Source organism: Oryx dammah, unplaced genomic scaffold (genome assembly GCF_014754425.2).
Source record: "Oryx dammah isolate SB20612 unplaced genomic scaffold, SCBI_Odam_1.1 HiC_scaffold_25, whole genome shotgun sequence".
Classification (NCBI taxonomy): domain Eukaryota; kingdom Metazoa; phylum Chordata; class Mammalia; order Artiodactyla; family Bovidae; genus Oryx; species Oryx dammah.
This window is the reverse complement of record NW_024070209.1, coordinates 47,889,916-47,910,408: the sequence shown is the minus strand read 5'-3', so window position 1 is coordinate 47,910,408 and position 20,493 is coordinate 47,889,916. Positions and strand designations below refer to the sequence as shown.

Below are 20,493 nucleotides of genomic sequence, written 5' to 3'. Positions count from 1 at the left end.
CAGACATTAATGCCCAGTTCTACATTTGAAATTCAGATTAATATGCAACAACTTTTTCTATAGTTAACTAAAAATACTTTATAGGAATCATGCATTAAGATTAAAAATATACCACACATAAAAATACAGTAAATTTGATATGAACGCAGTATTATTTCTCAGTAAATTCATATTCTAGATCTAGGAGAAAAAGGGCTCTTCAGTTATGATAAAGAAATGGCAGATATTCATCAGTACAACAGAAGGAGGAAGGTGACATTTCCCTAGTTTTCTCTGCATCTATGTGTGAATATACATTACCTATATATTCTCAATCCTGTACTCTAAGTCACAACGTAAAATGTATTTCGAAATGGTTTGAAACCAACTGATCTAGAGAAATAAAAATGAAGAAAAAAAAAAGATTCTAATATCCGTAGAAGTAAACAGGCTGCATCATATATTAAACTACTTTCTACCATGTACACCTCGCTACCTACATCTATCACTGAGCAAGTGTTTCATTATCCTAGTGAAAAGAAAGAATTCTAAAAGATGATAGCTAAAAATATCCACACACAAGTTCAGTCTTAAACTAGCCCTGCTATCAAACTTGGTCTTAGTTAAATAAATTAGCTTAGTCAATCCTCAAGAATAATAATGTCTCCTTCTCTTTTAAGATCAATGCATATGCAGTGAAGACTCCCAAATTTATAGTCTGGGAGAGGGTCAGGCTAGACTGAAAGCCTGGTTCCTCCAAACCCCATGTCCACCTCAAAAAAGGTTGGGCCTGGCCATGCAGTCCTGGGACTAAGAGAAGATGGATGGTGTCAGGTCTGGCAAGTGAGGAAGAATCAGAGCTCTGAAGCTCATTTCTGGGAAAGAAAGAGCAATTCATTCCTGCTGAATACCCACATGGATGACTAAGTCCAGACACTGAGAATCAGTTAGATGTCAGCTGAGGTGGTTAATTTTATATGTCAAAATAGGTGTTTCTGGACAAGATCAACATTTAAATCAGTGAACTATGAATAAAGTGGGTTGCCTTCCACAATATGGGTGGGCCTCATTCAACCAACTGAACGCTTGAATAGAACAAAAAGACCAGCCTGCCCAAGCAAGAGGCAATTCTCTAGCAGACTGCCTTCAACCAAAACTGCACCATCAGCTTTCCTGGGTCTCTGGCTTGCCAGCCTTCAGACTGAAAATGTACCATCTTCTGGGTATGTGCATATCAAGGCCGCCAGCCTCCATTACAGATGTTGGACTTGATAGCCTCCACAACTGCATGGAACAAATCTTTATAATAAGTCTATCTATATACGCATCCTAACAGTTCTGTTTCTCTTTGCGTGTTAGTCATTCAGCTGTGTCTGACTCTCTGTGACCCCATGGACTGTAGCCCACCATCTCTTCTGTCCATGGAATTTTCCAGGCAAGAATACTGGAGTGGGTTGCCATTCCCTTCTCCAGTGGATCTCCCCAACCCAACTATTGGACCCAGGTCTCCAGTAGAGCAGGCAGATTCTTTACTATCTGAGCGAAGTTTCTCTAGAGAAGTTCTAAAACCTATGGAGGTTTAAGGGAGGTCACATCAATACAGTGGCTGACTTGATTTTTCTGGGCTCCAAAATCACTGCAGATGGTGCAGCCATGAAATTAAAAGACGCTTACTCCTTGGAAGGAAAGTTATGACCAACCTAGACAGCATATTAAAAAACAGAGACATTACTTTGTCAACAAAGGTCCATCTAGTCAAGGCTATGGTATTTCCAGTGGTCATGTATGGATGTGAGAGTTGGACTATAAAGGAAGCTGAGCACCAAAGAATTGATGCTTTTGAACTGTGGTGTTGGAGAAGACTCTTGAGAGTCCCCTGGACTGCAAGGAGATCCAACCAATCCATCCTAAAGGAGATCAGTCCTGGGTGTTCTGATGTTGAAGGACTGATGTTGAAGCTGAAACTCCAATACTTTGGCCACCTGATGCAAAAAGCTGACTCACTGGAAAAGACCCTGATGCTGGGAAAGACTGAAGGCAGGAGAAGGGGACGACAGAGGATGAGATGGTTGGATGGCATCACCGACTCAACGGACAAGGGTTTGGGTGGACTCTGGGAGTTGGTAATGGACAGGGAGGCCTGGCATGCTGCGGTGGTTCATGGGGTTGCAAAGAGTTGGACATGACTGAGCAACTGAACTGAACTGAACTGAACATCCTCTTATGGAAATTAAGAAAAATTCACAGAACACATTAATCTTTCATTCAAACATGCCACACTTGTGACATGTTCATTTACTGAGCATCTATTAGGAGCTAGGGACTATTATGAGTACTGATATAAGTACAGTCCCTTTGAGGAGCTTCCATTTTAATGTGGAAAACACATAATTAATACACAGTATGTCAGGAAGTATAAAAGCTAAAAGTAAAACCAAGTAGGGTAAGGGTAGGTTCCAGAGTGATGCAAAGGAGAGAGTGATCAGAGGTGTCTTAGATAGGGAAGGCCTCTCTGAAAGAAAAGTGATATCTAAGAAAATATCTGAATGGAGTGAGCTAAGCAAAGATGTGTGGGAGGACTTCAGGGCAAACAGCAAATGAAAAGGCAGTCAGAAGAACAGAATGAGGCAGAGTTAAAAAATAAGACATGCAAAGAGCCAGATCATGAGGAGCCCTGTGGATAGGTAAAGAGTTTAGATTTTATTGTGATATGATGGGATGTCACTGGAGGGCACAGCATGGTCCAGTCCATGTGTTTTTTTAAAGGCCTTTGTTAACAACAAGGTAAGAACTGACCCTAGGGTAGACTGTTCAGTGACAACCATGCTGTAACCTTTGGGCAGAATAAGGAAGAGTGGGCCTGAAAGGAGGGCCCCAAAGATACACCTCTACAGTTTTGCCCTGGAAGATTGCTCTGCTTCCTGTATACTCCCAAGTCCACTTGGGCACTTTGGTAGCCCAGATTCTAAGATGGCTCCCATGATCTCTGTCCCCAGTGGTTAAGCCCATGATTAGAGTTGTACAGGCAAAAGGGATTTTATAGATATAATGAGGTTTCTAATCAGTTGACCTGATTTATCAAAAGGGATTTATCCAGGTGGGTTTGCCCTAATCACATAAGCCTTTTAAACCTAGGTCTGGAAATCAGAAACAGGGAAGAGATATTAAAGTCTGAGAGACAAGCTCATGGTAGCCTGCAAGAAAGTAAACATCTATGTTAACCGCTTCTGAGAATCTTGTGGCAAAGAACTTCGGGCCGCCCCCAGGTAGGTGAGGTGAGACCTAGCAAGAAAACAGGGACTTCAGCCCTACAGCTGCAGGGACTGAATTCTGCTAACAAACTGAAGGAGCTAAGAAGAGGACCCTGAGCTCCAAAGGAGAACCACAGCAGGGACATGCTTTGCACCCCTGTATGACAGCAAGCAGATAACTGTAACCATTCACCTCTAGAAACAATAAGGTAATAAATGGGTGCTGTTTGAGGCTGCTCCATCTGTGCTATCTGCAATGTACACACAGCAATAGAAAACTAATACACACTCCACTTTCCTACGGAAAAGCCTGCTTCTCTTACCCTGGAAACGAAAGGGGAGATGGAAGATAAGCAAACTTGGAGGAAATGAAAAAAATTGACTTTTCTGACCCACTGAGTCCAGGGACTTTGCTCAATTGCTCGAGTCACAGAACCTGTTTGTAAATTCCACATTTTGCCAAAACACAAATTCTCTTTCCATTGTGAGCAATGGAAGTAGGTTTACTATTTTAAATTTCAGTAAATTACTTTGATGTGTGTGCTCAGTCGGTCAGTCCTGTCCGACTCTTTGCGACCCCATGGACTGTAGCCTGCCAGGCTTCTCTGTCCATGACAGTCTGCAGGCAAGAATACTGGGGTGGATTGCCATTTCCTTCTCCAAAATTACTGTGATAATTATGCAGAAATAAAGGTAAACTCCCTGGACGTCTGCCAAAGTTGTCCTAGCACCTAGAGACAGAGATCCTCAGGCTAATCTCAGAAACGAGCACAAGGTCAGGCGTTTAACCTTCCTCGAGTTCTAGAAGCTCGAGCTCTTACTCTGTTTTTGTTCAGAGTAAGAATAGCTCAAGAGGCGTTCTCAGCTACTTAAAGAAAGGCAGTCCTTCCTGAATTACAACCTTGACCCCTAAAACGCGGTCTCTAGCAGTCCAAGCACCTCCTTAAGGTGCAACAAGCCAAGAACATGCGTGTCCCGCTGGGAACTGTAGTTTTCCCCCAGTCGACCTTCAACCACTGGATCCGCGAAACCTCTCACGCGCCCAACCGGCGACCCGGGCGCCAGCAGCCTCGATTGGTCCTAGACTAAGAAAGCGAGGGGCTGATTGGATGGCACGTCCCCAAAGCCGTGCCTCCCGTCCTACACCCGCCTCCCCGCCACCTTCTCTTCTCCACGCCCCATCCCGCTTCAGCAATAACCCTCCAGTCATTCCCGTCCACCGAACTCCCGAATTAACTGCCTCACGGGCCCACCCAGGACTCTCGCGATAAGGGCGGCCCGGAAACACGCCTCTGTCCTGGGGCCTAGACAAAGCCAAAGCCTCCCTTATTTTCCGCTGGTTGGCGAGAGTCAGTTCACCCACCATGCGCTGTCTCCCGGCGCCCCGGTCCTCACCTGGGCGGTGGATGTCACGCCGGATAACTGACAGGCTCGCAGCATCTCTACTGGGCGGACGCCGCTGCGGGTGTTAACTGGGAGCTAGGGCGGCGGCGCGTGTAGGGCACACGGTGCGTCCGTGCGTGCCTGCGTCCGTGCCGCCTCTCCGCGCCGGGCGTACCGGAAGGGCAGCCAACGCCACTGCGCACGCGCAGCCCCGTCTTGCTCCTGTCCCGGCCATTTGAAGAGGGTGGGCCATTTCCAGGCGGAAAGGGCGAGTTCTCCTTCCGGGTCGCGCTGAGAAGCCGGCTCTGTTACCCGAAGAATAGATTGTTAGGTAAGCGGGAGGGCTGGCGGTGGATCCGAAACTCCGGCTTTGGTCCGCCCAGGAACCAGGCAGGTGTGACTCGTCGAGAATTCAAGCAAGAAACTATCTCAGCCATTTCTGTCAGCTGGATGTTTCGTAGAAAGAAATGGATTTGCCGAAATTTACGTAAACAATGGTGTGGTCTCTGCGCGTTCCTTCTGTTACGCAGCCCTTCAGGAAGTCATCCTGCTTAAGGGAGATTCAGTTCAGTTCAGCTCAGTCTGATAGTCGTGTCCAGCTCTTTGCAACTCCATGGACTGCAACACGCCAGGCTTCCATGTCCTTCACCGACTCCGGGATCTTGCTCAAACTCATGTCCATTGAGTCGGTGATGTCATCCAACCATCTCATCCTCTCTCGTCCCCTTCTCCTACCCTCAATCTTTCGCAGCATCAGGGTCTTTTCAAATGAGTCAGCTCTTCGCATCAGGTGGCCAAAGTATTGGAGTTTCAGCTTCAACATCAGTCCTTCCATTGAACACCTGGGACTGATCTCCTTTGGGATGGACTGGCTGGATCTCCTTGCAGTCCAAGGGACTCTTCAAGAGTCTTCTCCAACACCACAGTTCAAAAGCATCAGTTCTTCAGCGCTCAGCTTTCTTTATAGTCCAACTCTCACAGCCGTACCTGACCACTGGAAAAACCATAGCCTTGACTAGACAGACCTTTGTTGACAAAGTAATGTTTGCTTTTTAATATGCTGTCTAGGTTGGTCATAACTTTCCTTCCAAGGAGTAAGCGTCTTTTAATTTCATGGCTGCAATCACCATCTGCAGTGATTTTGGAGCCCCAAAAAATAAAGTCAGCCACTGTTTCCCCATCTATTTGCCATGAAGTGACGGGACCGGATGCCATGATCTTAGTTTTCTGAATGTTGCACTTTAAGCCAACTTTTTCACTCTCTTCTTTCACTTTCATCAAGAGGCTCTTTAGTTCTTCACTTTCTGCCATAAGGGTGGTGTCATCTGCATATCTGAGGTTATCGACATTTCTCCCAGCAATCTTTATTCCATCTTGTGCTTCTTCCAGCCCAGTGTTTCTCATGATGTACTCTGCGTATAAGCTAAATAAGCAGGGTGACAATATATATCCTTGACATACTCTTTTTCCTATTTGGAACCAGTCTGTTGTTCCATGTCCAGTTACAACTTTTGCTTCCTGACCTGAATACAGGTTTCTCAAGAGGCAGGTCAGGTGGTCTGGTATTCCCATCTCTTTCAGAATTTTCCACAGTTTATTGTGATCCACACAGTCAAAGGCTTTGGCATAGTCAATAAAGCAGAAATAGACTTTTTTCTGGAACTCTCTTGCTTTTTTGATGATTCAATGGATGTTGGCAATTTGATCTCTGGTTCCTCTGCCTTTTCTGAAACCAGCTTGAACATCTGGAAGTTCATGGTTCACATATTGCTGAAGCCTGGCTTGGAGAATTTTGAGCATTACTTTACTAGTGTGTGTGATGAGTGCAATTGTGCAGTAGTTTGAGCATTCTTTGGCATTGCCTTTCTTTGGGATTTGAATGAAAACTGACCCTTTCCAGTCTTGTGGCCACTGCTGAGTTTTCCAAATTTCCTGACATATTGAGTGCAGCACTTTGACAGCATCATCTTTTAGGATTTGAAATAGTTCAACTGGAATTCCATCACCTTCACTAGCTTTGTTCATAGTGATGCTTCCTAAGGCCCATTTGACTTCACATTCCGGGATGTCTGGCTCTAGGTGAGTAATCACACCATTGTGATTGTCTGGGTCATGAAGATCTTTACTCTATAGTTCGTGTGAGTATTCTTGCCACCTTTTCTTAATATCTTCTGCTTCTGTTAGGTCCATACCATTTCTGTCCTTAATTGTGCCCATGTTTGCATGAAATGTTCCCTTCGTATCTCTAATTTTCTTGAGATCTCAAGTCTTCCCCATTCTATTGTTTTCCTCTATTTCTTTGCATTGATCACTGAGGAAAGCTTTCTTATCTCTCCTTGCTATTCTTTGAACTCTGCATTCAAGTGGGTATATCTTTCCTTTTTTCCTTTGCCTTTCATTCCTCTTCTTTTCTCAGCTATTTGTAAGGCCTCCTCAGACAGCCATTTTGCCTTTTTGCATTTCTTTTTCTTGGGATTGGTCTTGATCACTGCCTCCTGTACAATGTCATGAACCTACATCCATAGTTCTGCAGGCACTCTATCAGAGCTAATCCCTTGAATCTATTTCTTACTTCCACTGTATAATCCTAAGGGATCTGATTTATGTCATACCTGAATGGTCTAGTGGTTTTCCCTACTTGCTTCAGTTTAAGTCTGAATTTGGCAATAAGAAGTTCATGATCTGAGCCACAGTCAGTTCCCGGTCTTGTTTTTGCTGACTGTATAGAGCTTCTCCATCTTTGGCTGCAAAGAATATAATCAATCTGATTTTGGTATTGACCATCTAGTGATGTCCATGCATAGAGTCTTCTCTTGCGTTGTTGGAAGAGGGTGTTTGCTATGACCAGTGCATTCTCTTGGCAAAACTCTATTAGTCTTTGCCCTGCTTCATTCTGTACTCAAAGGCCAAATTTGCCTGTTACTCCAGCTATGTCTTGACTTCCTACTTTTGCATTCCAGAAAACTAACCAATCTGATCACATGAACCACAGCCTTGTCTAACTCAATGAAACTATGAGCCATGATGTGTAGGGCTACCCAAGAAGATGAGTCATGGTGGAGAGTTCTGACAAAACATGGTCCACTGGAGAAGGGAATGCAAACCATTTCAGTATTCTTGCCTTGAGAACCCCATGAAAGTGTAAGTGAAGTTGCTTAGTCATGCCTGACTCTGAGACCCATGGACTGTAACCTATCAGGCTCCTCTGACCATGGGGTTTTCCAGTCAAGAGTACTGGAGTGGGTTGCCATTTCCTTCTCCAGGGGATCTTCCCCACCCAAGGATCGAACCCCGGTCTCCTTCATTGCAGGCAGATGCTTTACCATCTGAGCCACTTGATCTTAGCCGAGAACCCCATGAACAGTATGAAAATCAAGGTAACGTGTTAAATATTGAGCAACATATTCAATACTATTAGTAGTAATAATGATCTTACCATCACAGTATAGTGGAAACTAAACTTGTGTATCTGTTGCATTTGCAAAGTACTTTCAAGTCTTAATGCTACCAAATCCCATTTATAAAATAGAGAAATAGATTTGAAAATTATCTAAAACCAGGTAATTACTTATGTTTGTATAGGTCCATTGCTTTTCAGAGTACTTTTGTCATTGTATTACACTGTTTCATACTGCTATCACTTAACAGCTTCCAGAGCAGCTCCCATTTTTTAAAAATTAATTTTGTGCTTGAACTGCCACCACAACCCCTCCATCCCATCCCTGCCCACTACTGTCAGTTTCTGTAGTTTCCTAACCTCTAGTTTAACCAAGTCCTTAATCCTCATCTTCCACATGCAATGTAAAATTTTTTATTTTTGCTTTAAAATGGTCTCTCCTAAAGTAACTTAGAAATTTAATTCATTCCCTTGTTCAAAACTATAGGTGACTCCCACTGGCAATTCAAAGATCCTTAAGAAATGTCTCAGAGTACTTTTCCAGCCTGTATTCATGTTTTATGGCTCGGAGTGGCCACCGTAGGTAAGAGATCAAGATAGCAATAACGAGGTTCATGTGGTTCATGCTCATCAGACTCTTGTCTACCCTAAAACTCAGAGAAACTGAAATATAACCAACTCAGAGGTTCTCAAAGTGTAGCCCAGGACTCCTGGTGAACCTGAAACCCATAAAGAGGGTCCATAAAATCAAAACAACCTTCATAATTTTAGATATTTGCTGTTTTTTACTCATTATTCATAATTGTAGAGTTTTCCCAGATACTAGGTGACAGGTGATACCACAACAAATTGAATGCATAAGCAAATTTCAAAATCCATCTATTAGCCCAGACCTTGAAGAGACTTGAAAAAAGGTTAAACAATGCCACTCTTCTCATTAATTTTTTAAAAATTTACTTTCTTGTTTGTGTCAGGTCTTAGTTGTGGCAACCAGGATTTTTTAGTTGTGGCGTATAGGATCCAGTTCCCTAACCAGGGATCGAACCTGGGCCCCTGCCTTGGAAACACAGAGTCTTAGCCACTGGATCACAGGGAAGTCTTCATTAATTTTGAATTTTGAAATAACTTTTCCTAAGATATTTGTTAATATGTCACAGGTTTATAATTTTTTTTCTGCACTACATCAGCATGTGGAATATCAGTTTCCCTACCAGGGATCTAGAATGCAGGTCAAGAAGCAACAGTTAGAACTGGACATGGAACAACAAACTGGTTCCAAATCAGGAAAGGAGTATGTCAAGGCTATATATTGTCACCCTGCTTATTTAACTTATATGCAGAATACATCATGAGAAACGCCAAACTGGATGAAGCACAAGCTGGAATCAAGATTGTCGGGAGAAATATCAATAACCTCAGATATGCAGATGCTGCTGCTGCTAAGTCACTTCAGTCGTGTCCGACTCTGTGCAACCCCATAGATGGCAGCCCACCAGGCTCCTCTGTCCACAGGATTCTCCAGGCAAGAATACTGGAGTGAGTTGCCATTTTCTTCTCCAATATGCAGATGACACCACCCTTATGGCAAAAAGTGAAGAATTAAAGAGCCTCTTGATGAAAGTGAAAGAAGAGAGTGAAAAAGTTGGCTTAAAACTCAACATTCAGAAAACTAAGATCATGGCATCTGGTCCCATCATTTCATGGCAGGTAGATGGGGAAATCATGACAGACTTTATTTTGGGGGCCTCCCAAATCACTGCAGATGGTGACTGCAGCCATGAAATTAAAAGACACTTACTCCTTGGAAGAAAAGTTATGACCAACCTAGACAGCATATTAAAAAGCAGAGACATTATTCTGCAAGCAAATGTCCATCTAGTTAAAGCTGTGGTTTTTCCAGTAGTCATGAATGGATGTGAGAGTTGGACTATAAAAAAAGCTGAGCGCCAAAGAATTTATGCTTTCAAACTGTGGTGTTGGAGAAAGCTTTTTAGAGTCCCTTGGACAGCAAGGAGATCCAACCAGACCATCCTAAAGGAAATCAGTCCTGAATATTCAGTGGAAGGACTGATATTGAAGCTGAAACTCCAATACTTTGGCCACCTGATGTGAAGACCTTACTCATTTGAAAATACTCTGATGCTGGTAAAGATTGAAGGCGGGAGGAAAGGGGACAACAGAGGATGAGATGGTTGGATGGCATCACTGACTCAATGGACATGAGTTTGAGTAAGCTCCAGTAGCTGGTGATGTACATGGAAGCCTGGCATGCTGCAGTCCATGGGGTCACAGAGTCAGGCATGATTGAGCAACTGAACTGAACCTGTCCTCTGCGGTGGAAACAGGTTCTTAACCACTGGACTGACGGGAAAATCCCTATAATTGTTTTGTAATAAGGTAGTAAGACCAACGGGCAGAATACTTATCTCCCAACAGGTCCACATTCTCCTAATCCCTGGAGCCTGTGAATATGTTACCTTACATGGCGAAAAAAGAATTTTTCAGGTGTGATTAAGTTGAGAATTTTCAGATGGGGATTGAGATAATTCTGAAATGTTTGTATGGACCGAATGTCCACACAGGGGTCCTTAGAAATGAAAGAGGAAAGCAGGAGGGTGAGTCTGAAAAGGAAGTGTGACAATGAAAGCAGAAGTCAGAGCGATGTCGCTTTAAAATGGAAGGAGGCAGTAAGCCTCTAAAACCTGGAAAAGGCAATGGAACAAATTTCTCTAGAAGAAACACAGCCCTGGATACCTTGATTTTAGCATTGTGAAGCCCATGTTGGACTTCTGACCTGCAGAACTGTAGGATAAACTTCTGTTGCTTTAAGCCACCAAATTTGAGTTAACTTGTTATAAAAGCATTAAGAAACTAGCAAAATAAATAGTTTCTGTTTTACTTTCAAATGTGATACATGTTAATAGCTATAATCAATATAATTATAAGCTCTTTGGGGTCTTCCATTTTTAAGCATGTAAAGAGGTTCTAAGACCAAAATGTTTGAAAGCCACTGCTCTAAGTAAATCCTGTGAGTCTCTGTCTTGGCTCCCTCTCTTTTCACCTTAGCTCTTGGTGTTCTTGCTACCAACAGTGACCTTGCTCTTGTTAAAATCCTCCCCATTCTTTAAGGTCCATATTATATTCCGTCTCCTTGTCCCTGACCACCTCAACCAAAAGCCTTCTTTCCTTAACTTTGAATGCCCTGTGAGTCAGTTATCTGCCGTGTATTTTTAGTCTATTCTTTAGTAAGTCCTGTTTGACTTTTGCGACCCCATGGACTGTAGCCTGCCAGGCTCCTCTATCCATAGGATTTCCCAAGCAAGAATACTGGAGTGGGTTGCCATTTCCTTCTCCAGGGGATCTTTCCCATCCAGGGATTGAACCCATGTCTCCTGCATTGCAGTTGGATTCTTTACCCCTGAGCCCCCGGGGGAAGCCTGTAAATAGTGCCATATATTGTATATGCCTCAATGGCACCCCACTCCAGTACTCTTGCCTGGAGAATCCCATGGACGGAGGAGCTTGGTGGGCTGCAGTCCATGGGGTCGCTAAGAGTCGGACACAACTGAGCGACTTCACTTTCACCTTTCACTTTCATGCATTGGAAAAGGAAATGGCAACCCATTCCAGTGTTCTTGCCTGGAGAATCCCAGGGACGGGGGAGCCTGGTGGGCTGCTGACTGTGGGATCGCACAGAGTCGGACACGACTGAAGCGACATAGCAGCAGCAAGTATCTTAGACAACGAAGATGGGAGAGAGTTGTTTATTTTCTGTTGGAATGAAACTTTTTTTTTTAATGTGTGATCAGTAATTCTCAGGAGTAAGATAAGGAATGTAAATTGTTCAGAAAGAGTTGAGATGCTTTTCTATCAAATGACAGTGCTATTGATTACAGAAAAAAAAAAAAAGTGTGTGTATGATGTCCTCAGGATATTTACACTGATTTGATTAGAGCTGGAATTCAATTTTTAAAAATTTCTAATAGTGTCCCTATTTCCTATCCATTTAGCCTAACATATACCAGCTTTGGGAGGATCCTCAAATAAATTGAATGAAATGAGCAAAAAGAAAATATTTCAAATGTGTTGGTACTTAAATACATCAATCAAATGCTCAGTAAGAATTTATTGAGAGCCTACTATATGCCAGGCACTATACTATAGGCACTTGTTTTACAGAGCTGGAGGACAGCCTGGCATATAGAAGGCATTCAATAAAGTTAGATCTGACCGTCCCTTTATTCATTTTTCTAACTCCCTTTCTTGACTCCGCCCAGGTTCGTTTTTCTAAAGTCCCTCTTGTCCTGAGGGTTTTAGACCCAACGCGGCTGCCGTACGGCAGCGTTGCAAGATGGCGGCCTCCGTGTTCGCTGGTGCGGTGAGAGCAGCCTCCGGTCAGTGAGAAGCGACGCTCGGTTTACGCCTTCATAGAAGCGGGGACTGGCGCGGGATGGAGTGGACGTTTAACGTGGGTGGAGGTTAACAGGAAAGGAAAAAGAAAAGAGAGGTGGTCGTTATTGAGGACTGAAGCTTGTTCCGAATTTTCTCTGGAGTGGCCTGTATTCGATCTCAGCTCCAGAGAGCGCCGAAATTCTTGGACCCTCGCGGACCTGGGGTTTCCCCCGGTTTCCTCTTCCTTACCGGCTCGTAGCCATTCCGCTTTCCCTAGAAAACAATTCCGAAGGACGAGGGTGGGGGTAGGGGGTTGCGAGGAAGACAGAAAAGTTCCACCAAGGCCAGGATCCGTCATTCCCAACCTTTGACCTTGAGGTGTTACTTAATATCTTTGAACTTCAGAGGCTACGGCTCTAAAATAGGGCTAACAGCATCCACGGAAAGTTCCTTGTGTCCTATCTGGGACGTGGTATGAGATTCAGGCAGTGTGCAGGGGCTGTGCCTGTTGGTTCCCTCAGTCCCAGAACAAGGGGTCTTAAGAAAAACAGGAGTGAAGGATTGCCTTCACTCTGAAGACTTTTGCAAAGGTTAGAGATCATTCAGATACGGTTTTAGAGAGTCCCATGGACAGAGGAACCTGGTTGGGCTATGGTTCATCCAGTTGTCGAACATTTCCATCATTCTGTGGAGTTTTATCAATATGCACACTCTTTATTATTATTTCTAATTTTTATTGGAATACAGTTGATTTACAATGTTGTGTTACTTTCTGCTATATAGCAAAGTGGATCATACATACATATACATATATCTACTCTCTTTTAGATTCTTTTCCCATGTAGGTCATTACAGGATATCGAGTAGAGTTCTCTGTGCTATACAGTAGGTCCTTATTAGTTGTCTATTATATATATAGTAGTGTGTATATATCCGGAGAAGGCAATGGCACCCCACTCCAGTACTCTTGCCTGGAAAATCCCATGGATGGAGGAGCCTGGTGGGTTGCAGTCCATGGGGTCGCTAAGAGTCGGACACGACTGAGCAACTTCACTTTCACTTTTCACTTTCATGCATTGGAGAAGGCAGTGGCAACCCACTCCAGTGTTCTTGCCTGGAGAATCCCAGGGACAGGGAGCCTGGTGGGCTGCCATCTATGGGGTCACACAGAGTCAGACATGACTGAAGTGACTTAGCAGCAGTGTGTATATATCAGTCCTAATCTCTTAGTTTATCCTTCCCCCCTGGTAACCATAAGACTGTTTTCTTCATCTGTGACTCTGTTTCTTTTAACGTGTGCATTCTTGAGTCCCTCACTAGTCTCAGTCAGAATCTGCAAGTGGAGCCCGAACTCTGTGAGTGATTCTGCATTGCAGCCATGGACTCTTGAGTCTGGTGATTGTGTGAAAGATTGACAGAGAAGACACCTAGACCCTCCATGATCTGCCTTCTGAGCTGCCACACTCCTCCATGTTAGGTCCGGTCCCTGCTCTCAACAAGGATTTGTCTCCGCTTCCTCACCTTTGCATGTGTTATCCTACCTGGACACTGTGCCTCCTCCATTTGTGGCCTGTTCATTTTCGAGAGGGAAACTCAAGTACCTCTTATGTTATCTCTATGAATCCTTTTTCTGCCGCTCTGGTGTCTCTCCAAGAAGCTGTGGAGCTCATGTCTCTGCCATGCTGTTTCCTGTGTATGGGAGTTCTGTGTCACCACAGTGTAAGATCTGGTGGTGGGAATTAACTTTACATATGTTTTGTCCTCTACTGTTGACCACAAAACTAGGACATATCAGACTAGATTTTGGTGGTGGTAGCATCTCTCTTAAAAAAGGATTGACTTATACACACATGGGTAATTTTGTAGTGTATAAGCTATATTGCAATAAGGATAAAAAGTTCCACGTGTGAGTCTAATGCTCAGGACCCATTAATTAATTATAGCACTTGGTTGCTTTGATGTTACTTCATTTTAAATATCTGGATGTGTATTTGTTTGTTTGTTTGTTTTGGCTGTGCCCCTTGGCTTGCAGGATCTTAGTTTCCCAATCAGGGGTCGAACTCAGGCCCCAGCAGTGAAAGCACCAAGTCCTAAACACTAGACTGCCAGGGAATTCCCTGGATGCATATTTTGGAGTGTCATATTAAGTATATATGCTTTTGTCTCTCTGCAGGAATTTTACGGCCCCTGAACATTTTGGCATCTTCAGCCTATCGAAACTGCACCAAGAATGTCTGTCTTAATTCTATACTGTCTTCCCGACATTTCAGTCATATTCAGACGCCAGTTGTGTCCTCTGCTCCCAGACTGATCACATCTGTCAGAAACCTGACATGTGGGCAGACTGCCACAGTCCTCAATAGGTTGAGTATTATATTTCAGTAAACATGACTCTTGGACAAAAATTCTAAAATCTTCATGCCTACCACAATATCTTAGGAGTAGATGAGATTCTGTGCGTACCAACAGTTGATTATATAGGCTTTGCTTGATAAGATTGGAGAATATGTATGTTAGCAGAGACGACTACTCAGGACCCACTTCTGATGTTCTAGATGTGGTTTTCAGGGTGGAAGCTGTCAGCCAAAGTAGAAACTGGATAAGATGCTCAACTTAACAAGGCTGGACTGCACATGGTGCTCATTCAGTCAGCCAAGGTTTAGTTTAGGCACTCCTGGGTGTCCAGCACCATACTCGGCAGAAACCATACAACGATAAAAAAGCTGAAGCCCTCAAGGAAGGTTTTTTATTTTTATTTATGTATATGACTGCATCAGGTCTTAGTTGTATCACGTGGGCTTCTCTGGTTGCAGGCCCTAGAGTAGGCTGGCTCAGGAGTTGCCCCGTGGCATGTGGGATCTTAGTTCCCTCACCAGGGATTGAATCCACGTCCCCTGTATTGGAAGGCAGATTCTTAACCACTGAATCACCAGAGAAGTCCCCTTCAAGGAGTTTATAATCTAGTGGGCAGATGGGTAAGAAATCAGGTGATTAAGTTATACCAGCATAAATTCTGCAGGGATTAAGAGAGTAGATTATGGAGGGCTTGCAAGTTGATGATAGTTGCTATTCTTATGGGTAGCATCATGGATCATTTGAAGTAGTAGTGTATACTGAAAGTCACCTTTATTCCAGTGGAGCTGCTGCTTTCATTTCTATGAAGTGGATTTTATCCTTTAATGTCTTATTGCTGAGTTAAAATTTTTTTAATGTATTTTAGAATGGCCGTCTTGCTCCCAAATGTCCTGAAGCCACCAGTCAGAACTGTAACATACTGCAGTTCGAGAAAAGGCAAGAGGAAGACTGTGAAAGCTGTCATCTATAGGTTTCTTCGACTTCATAGTGGCCTGTGGCTAAGGAGGAAGGTGAGTCTTCACACGGTGACTTGCTTAGAAAAGGAGTGTGAGGTTAGATGGAACTGAAGCAAAATTCAGTTAGCCTGTTCCTTGACACATCTTCCCCACATCTTAGCAGTAGCTTTTACAGTGCTGTGCTTGAGTCCCAGCTTTGTGGGCATCTCTTCATGTAAGAGAATCCATGTGAAGAAAACATGTTTTAGCATTCATATAACAAAATATTATTCACAATGGCAGAAGTCTGTACTGCAAAACAGGTTCATCTCAGGTCTCTTACACATCTGGCTTATCTAAAGATTACTAGAATCCCTTTGAGGCTCCTAATGTGCAGTATCTTGTAGGGAGGCTCTGTTTAAGCTCTAAGTGTTGAAACAGCACAGGGGACTTCAAGGTCTTAGCTCCATGATGAGGTTTGGGACTGAAGCACTTCCAGCTGACCCTGGATTAGGTTCTCAAGGTGACTTAATCTTTATGGCGGAATAGTAACCCCTCATAACCCCTGCCCCTTCTTTTTTTTAACTTTACAAGTTTTTCTCTGTCAGTGTGTATGACTGGCATCCATATCAGACAGAACTCTTAGTACTTAATTCTGATCAGGAACCACAGCCTCTAGAGGGGGACTCTGACAGATTACAGATTATTCCTGTTCTGTCTTCTCCCACAGCAACAGGTGGTAAAAGTGAATGTGGGCTTTTTCATTCATATCCTTAATTATTCATGGAAGCAGAATGGGTAGTAACTAGAAAGCAGCTGAAGACCTGAGTTTTCTAGGACACTATTGATAACTATTCAAATCCTAATTCCCTTTTACTATTTGGAAGTTAACAAACAATTATTTAAAGGTCAAAATTTGTTTCCCTGTGAAAATAAAATAATTGGTAGGATGGTCTCATCATTTGAAGGGTTGAAAGGAATATCTTCTCTCTTATAAACTATCCTAAATTTCTAGACAAATAAGTTGATTGGCACTCTCAGCTCATTTCTCCATTAGAACAATCCTGTGGTAGTTAATTTCTTACATTAGTCAGTAGAAGTTCATGAAATCCATAAGTACCTGAACTAAGTAATTCAACAGATAGTTGTGAATTTTGTGCCATTGGAAACATTCCTTCCCCTTTGCTAGTAATTATTTCCAGGTCCACATGTGACCCAAGACAAAATGAAATGGCTGGTCTTCCTTGCCTTCCTTTCCACAATCCCTTTTATTGGGCTCTGAAACCCTCACAGTATTATAAATGACCTGGTCCAGCTCCCCAATCATAATACCTAGTCCCTGCTTAAGACCCCCAAAGTGTTCCACATACAGAACAGCCTGCTTCATCAAAATCTGATTTTAAGAAGAAAACAAAAAAATCCAGATGGGTTAATTTACACTAATGTATAAAAACATTAGTATAAACATTTGTATAAATGTTTATATAATATGCTGCTGCTACTGCTGCTAAGTTGCTTCAGTAGTGTCTGACTCTATGAGACCCCATAGACGGCAGCCCACCAGTCTCCCCAGTCCCTGGGATTCTCCAGGCAAGAACACTATTTGTTTTTATACAAATGTTTTTATATTTATATTATATATATATAAATATATATATTTTATATTTATACTAATTTATTTAGTATAAATATAAATACTATTTATATTTATAAATACTATTTATCTAATTTATATTAGTATATATATTTATATATATAAAATAAAAATATGAAAACATTTGTATAAAAACAAATTATTTTCTGCAGCAGTTTCATCCAAGTGTTCCTAATCTTTAGTCTTTATTCCCTTCTTCCATTTCTGACCCTAGAGACTGTCTAAGAAGTCTCAAGCACTTTCTCAGTGGCCACATTCCACAGAATAATCTTTGAAGGAGATAATTCTGTTGGTGACGGGCGGGACAGTAAGCTAGCTAGCTATCTGTCAGATCCACAGGGACCCAGTTTGGCTTGCAAACTAGAAAACCTGTTAAACAGATACGGGTATTTTGCTTTGAATCTTTCAACTTAAAATTGTAAGTAATGAGAAGTAACAATCTCTGGCATTGTAAAGTCAGAACTCTGAAATAATCCTTCCTTCTTTCTAAGCATCACTGTACTCTATAAGTTGCTAACCACCAGTGACACTAAGGCATGTGAAACCCACGGCACCTTCCCATCAAAGAGTTGTGGTTTTGTTCACTTAGCATGCTGCCCTAAAGGAGTCCTTGGCTCTTACCAATGGCTCAGGTTCTAGTCTCACCTTGCCTGTAAATTACTGTATGGTTTTAGCCAAGCATTAACCTGGATGACTCTTCTACTTTAAATAGACTATGATTGGGACTTTCTTGGAGGTCCAGTGGTTAGGACTTCATGTTTTCACTGCCAAGAGCCCAGGTTCAATCCTTGGTCGGGGAATTCTACAAGCCACAAGGCCAAAAAAAAAGGAAAGAAAAAAGAAAATAAATAAGCTATGATTATAGTTTTTATATTCAATCTCATTATCTGTTTCTTCAGAATTTCTTCAAAATTAATAATGTATGGATGATATATATGGCAGTTCTGGATTAAACATATGGAATAACTATTCCTTCAGCACTCTTCCTAAGAGTTTTCCTGTAGTCATTATTCCTCAAAAGACTACTTATTACAGAAACTGGTCCCCAGTGTGTGAAAAGGATAAATGACACAGTATACTTGAGAACTCTGCTTCTCAGCCCTTGTAATACTTAGCTCCCATAAATGAACATAAGTGTCACCAGTCAGCTAGTACTCTATCATTCTTGACATTTGGAAGAGAGTAGTGTAACGGTTAAGAACTCTAAATAGTTCTGGGACCTCAATCTGCTACTTAACTGCTCTAATTGTTTCTCTTTTATCTGTATCAGAATAATAGTATACTACTGTTGAAGAGATAATAAGGTAACGCATATAAAGTTAGCTGTTAAAATTGTGTATTATTACCGTGTACTTCACAAGCCACAATTTATTTAGCTTTATTTTCTGTGACTTTAAATAATCTTTTTAAAACCGTTAAGTTATTAATACTTGTTTTTCAAACTATGTATGCTTTCTCTGCCTACCCCCCATTGAGAATCGTATTTTTCTGAAAAACATACCAGCCCCTATGAAAGTTTAGTCTCTGTTCCCAGTGGGTCTATAAACCATAAGTAGTGAAGATAATCTGTTTTTTTCTATATAATGTTGTAAATGTCTTTGTAATATTATCTAACAGGCTGGTTATAAGAAAAAATTATGGAAAAAGACGGTTGCAAGAAAAAGACGCTTGAGGGAATTTGTCTTCTGCAATAAGACCCAGAGTAAGCTCTTAGATAAAATGACAACGTCTTTCTGGAAGAGGCGAAACTGGTATGCTGATGATCCTTATCAGATGTATCATGATCGAACAAACTTGAAAGTATAGATCAGAAGATCCGTGATTTCTCAGTTATTAACTGTGTATCTGTGTGTGTATGGTGTCTTTGCAAAGATGAAGTGGTATAAGACATGATGTGAATTGTACCAACTGATACTTGGAACATGGGGCACCAACATTAAACTTAACAATGTTTTAAAACTTAATGGATTAAATATTCCCAGATTTGTTTGGGGAAATATAAATTTTATATTATTGATTAATTTTAACAAATGGCAGTGACTTAACTAGTTGTTCCAATTAGGCTTATTTAGTTACAAGGCATCTCCAGTTGGGACAGACATGAAAAGACTATAAAGCTAACAAGTTAGTTCAAGCAGTGTGACTTTATTTTAAGGACATGTGCCAGAAATACAGGAATACCTCACACCACCCAGAACTAACCCCCAGGCCTCAGGGAGAGTAGAAATTATAGAGTGATCCTGGATCCAAGGCACTTCCAGGGGCCTCAGCAGCAGAAACGATGGCTCTTTAGGCTTGGGTGGTCTGCCATGCACGTGACTAAGTTCTTTTTACATCACTGGCTCCATTCTCTCCTCTCCAACTCCTCTGATTCACAGCTGTTGTTTATTCTTAGTGTCTGCTGCCTCATCATAAGGCTAGCTTGCACCCTTTGAGGTTCTTTTCTACCCTCAGCTTTTCTGACCCTCAGCTCCAGTCTCCCGTCTCTAATTACCAAGAGAATCTAATAGGACCAGTTTGTCTTTTTATATCTGGTTTCATCATGGGTCACTGACCAATCAATGTAAGGACTGACTTTTCTTAGGTCAGGAGCCCACCCTGGCTCATTTGATTATGCTCGAGGTTCACGTAGAGCCAAAGATAGTTATGTGAGCAGTTTCCCTCAGAGGTGAGCCTGGGGTGATAACACACACCTAGTATACCAGGTAAACAGTTATCACCGAGTTTACTGGAACAGGATTTTTTATTGAGAGAAGAAGAGATTAAATAGCCTGTCAATATGCCCATTCATGAAATAGAGAGGCTATATAAGTAGAGACAAAAACTTCTTAACCAGGAGTTAAAAGATACTATATTTCATAAAAGTTAATTTATCCCCTGAGGTTTCACATGTTCAACTGTGAGGGTAAATGTTTTCCAGAATTTTCCACATTATAGAATGTAAAGGGGAAAAGGTAATTTCAATCATTTTTAGAAACGATGCACAATGCATTGTTCACTTGAAGAGGACCAGGTAAGCAGCAGTGAGGAAAATTCTGTTTTTCAGGAATGGTTATAGTCTAGGGCAGTGGTTCTCAGCTCTCCCGTCAGAATCATCTGGAAAGCATGTTGAAACAGCAGAGCATTTTGCCTGGCTGAAAATCATGA

At 42.2% G+C, this 20,493-nt stretch overlaps 2 protein-coding genes across 13 annotated transcripts in view; one reads left to right on the top strand and one right to left on the bottom strand.

Annotated features, from left to right (window-relative positions):
- The window catches only part of IMMT (inner membrane mitochondrial protein), a 39,746-nt gene extending 34,935 nt beyond the window's left edge, over positions 1-4,811 (bottom strand). For 6 of the 8 annotated variants that reach the window (XM_040224268.1, XM_040224272.1, XM_040224276.1 and 3 more), the window contains exon 1: positions 4,626-4,795. In XM_040224268.1, the coding sequence (XP_040080202.1) occupies positions 4,626-4,670 (45 nt within the window). In that variant the 5' untranslated portion in view covers positions 4,671-4,795. Of the gene's footprint in view, positions 1-4,625 lie in introns of all 8 variants that reach the window. The other 2 variants (XM_040224271.1, XM_040224273.1) reach the window with 1 other exon arrangement.
- A 15-nt stretch (positions 4,812-4,826) lies between these two features.
- Positions 4,827-19,310, top strand: MRPL35 (mitochondrial ribosomal protein L35). Of its 5 annotated transcripts, none has more exons than XR_005718334.1 (5): positions 12,340-12,404; positions 13,723-13,879; positions 14,576-14,765; positions 15,623-15,767; positions 18,964-19,310. XR_005718334.1 is itself a non-coding variant. In XM_040224320.1 (4 exons), the coding sequence occupies exons 1-4, from the start codon at positions 12,362-12,364 to the stop codon at positions 19,150-19,152; spliced, it is 567 nt and encodes a 188-aa protein (XP_040080254.1). In that variant the 5' UTR covers positions 12,303-12,361; the 3' UTR covers positions 19,153-19,310. The 5 variants fall into 5 exon arrangements, 1 of the variants encoding a protein (XP_040080254.1); XR_005718336.1 differs by having other exon boundaries at positions 12,343-12,404; positions 13,779-13,879; XR_005718335.1 differs by having other exon boundaries at positions 12,356-12,404; positions 13,712-13,879.
- The last annotated feature ends 1,183 nt before the right edge of the window (positions 19,311-20,493 follow it).